The following is a 1,846-nucleotide window of genomic DNA, read 5'->3' as shown; positions in this document are numbered from 1 at the left end:
TGCAGCCTGCCCTGGGCACCCGAGACGGCCGTGGGGCTGTCCCGAGGGACCCCATTCAGGGCCACGCAGCCGGCTTTGGGCCCGTTCTGCGGCTCCGCGCTCATCTTCCCGGTCTCCCGGCCAAGTCCCTGGGCTCCCCGGTGCTGCCTCGCGCCCCCAGCTCCCTCCCCCGCCCTGCACCCCTGCCTAGCACCCGAGGCCCTCCCGGCACCCCAACCCAACCTTTTGGCCCACCGCTCCTGTGCGTGGCCCGCTCTCCGACGGGGAGAGGCCGGTGGGAGCCCGAACTACAAAACACTCAGCCTGGAGATAGATAGAAACATCAATGATGAGAGAATCATTGATCCGCTGCCTCCTGTAGGCCCCCTATTGGGGACTGAGCCTGCAACCCAGGCATGTGCCCATGACTGGAATTGAACCCAGGACCCTTCAGTCCGCAGGCCGACTGCTCTATCCACACTGAGCCAAACCAGCTAGGGCAGAAGTAACATTCTTTTGTTACATAACTACATATATTGCTACATGTAGTACAGAGAGATGTGAAGTTCTTGGTGTATAGATTTTTAACTAGATTCTCCTCAGGCTAATAAATGCTCAATACAATAAAGTATAGAACTCGATATGCAAAATTTAAGTTATAAGTGAATCAATCTGCAATTTTAAAAAACCACACATTCTACCTAGTCATGCTAATGGAATTTGGACCTATGGTGTAAGAAAAGACTGACAAGCACCTTAATGGAGACTTGGCAATGGAGACTTTACAATGGGTTCCAAGATCTGTGATTTATCTTCATTTTCTTACCGTTAAAAATTGGTCATTGGACTCGGGAATTTTGTGAAATTTTTATCTCTAGACTAGAACATCTATTTAGCAGTCATGTGTAAGTGTTTGTTATGTACCAAGCACTCTGCAGGCTGCTACTATATAAAACTAAACAGGGCTAGTCACATTGACCAAATGGAACAAACTTCCCAGAATCCAATACGTCTTTTGCAAATACACTGACGGGGGTGACAAAAATAAAACCTACCCAAGTCTCATTCATTACGGCACTGCCAAGGCTTCTATGATGCCAGGCACATAGGAGCCATTTCAGTTAATTATTTTACAGGTAATTCTCAAAGCGAAGTGATCAGGTGCTCACTTTGAACTGTTTTTTCAAAGTCTTTTCCTGACAAAGAGACCAAAATCCCCCTTTAAAAAGCCCAGGCTGATTCCTATCCCTTTATTAGACAAGCCTCCTGAAGGCCCATCCGTATGCCTAGCTCGCATGGCCTATTACTTTATCCGGTCCTTTAAGCATCCGATTCTGATCGATCAACCCTAGTACCTCACCTGATTGCCGAGCACGGCGGTGGAACAAGCTGTGGACACCTCTTTGGGCCCAAACCACACCGAGGCGATGCGGGAGGGCAAGCCCAGGATGAACACCTGGGCCACGGAGCAGAGGGCCTGGCCCAGCATGGTGACCCAGAACAGGTGCTGCTGCACGCTGCCGCACTTGACCCAGGCGCCCAGGCAGTTGAGGCCGGAGCCCAGCAGGGCGGTGAGGCGCAGGCCCTTGGTGTCGAGCAGCCAGGTGGCTGGGAAGATGAGGGGCACGTACGCCAGCATGTACACCATGGACAGCCAGTTGATGTGCAGCGAGGAGACGCCGTAGAAGCCCTCGAAGACGTTACTGATGATGCTGTACTGGATCCACTGAAAGGCGTTGACCATCGAGTACAGGCTGAAGATCAGGAGCACCGCAAAGCGCCGCGCGGAGAGCGCCGTCCGGGGCGCCGGGGAGTCCTCGGCCCCTGGGGGCTCCTCTCCGGGGGTCCTGGGCAGCAGCCGAATCTG

The 1,846-nt window shown here is 52.9% G+C and overlaps 1 protein-coding gene across 1 annotated transcript in view; it reads right to left on the bottom strand.

The window, feature by feature from the left end:
* Nucleotides 1-1,846, bottom strand: part of FLVCR1 (feline leukemia virus subgroup C cellular receptor 1) — a 30,374-nt gene that overhangs the window by 27,441 nt on the left and 1,087 nt on the right. The window contains exon 2 of the mRNA XM_006772969.2: nucleotides 1,340-1,843. Within this exon, the coding sequence (XP_006773032.1) occupies nucleotides 1,340-1,843 (504 nt within the window). The remainder of the gene's footprint in view (nucleotides 1-1,339; nucleotides 1,844-1,846) is intronic.

Source organism: Myotis davidii, unplaced genomic scaffold (genome assembly GCF_000327345.1).
Source record: "Myotis davidii unplaced genomic scaffold, ASM32734v1 scaffold362, whole genome shotgun sequence".
Taxonomy (NCBI): Eukaryota; Metazoa; Chordata; class Mammalia; order Chiroptera; family Vespertilionidae; genus Myotis; species Myotis davidii.
The sequence above is the reverse complement of the archived record's forward strand: the minus strand, read 5'-3'. Positions and strand labels throughout refer to the sequence as shown.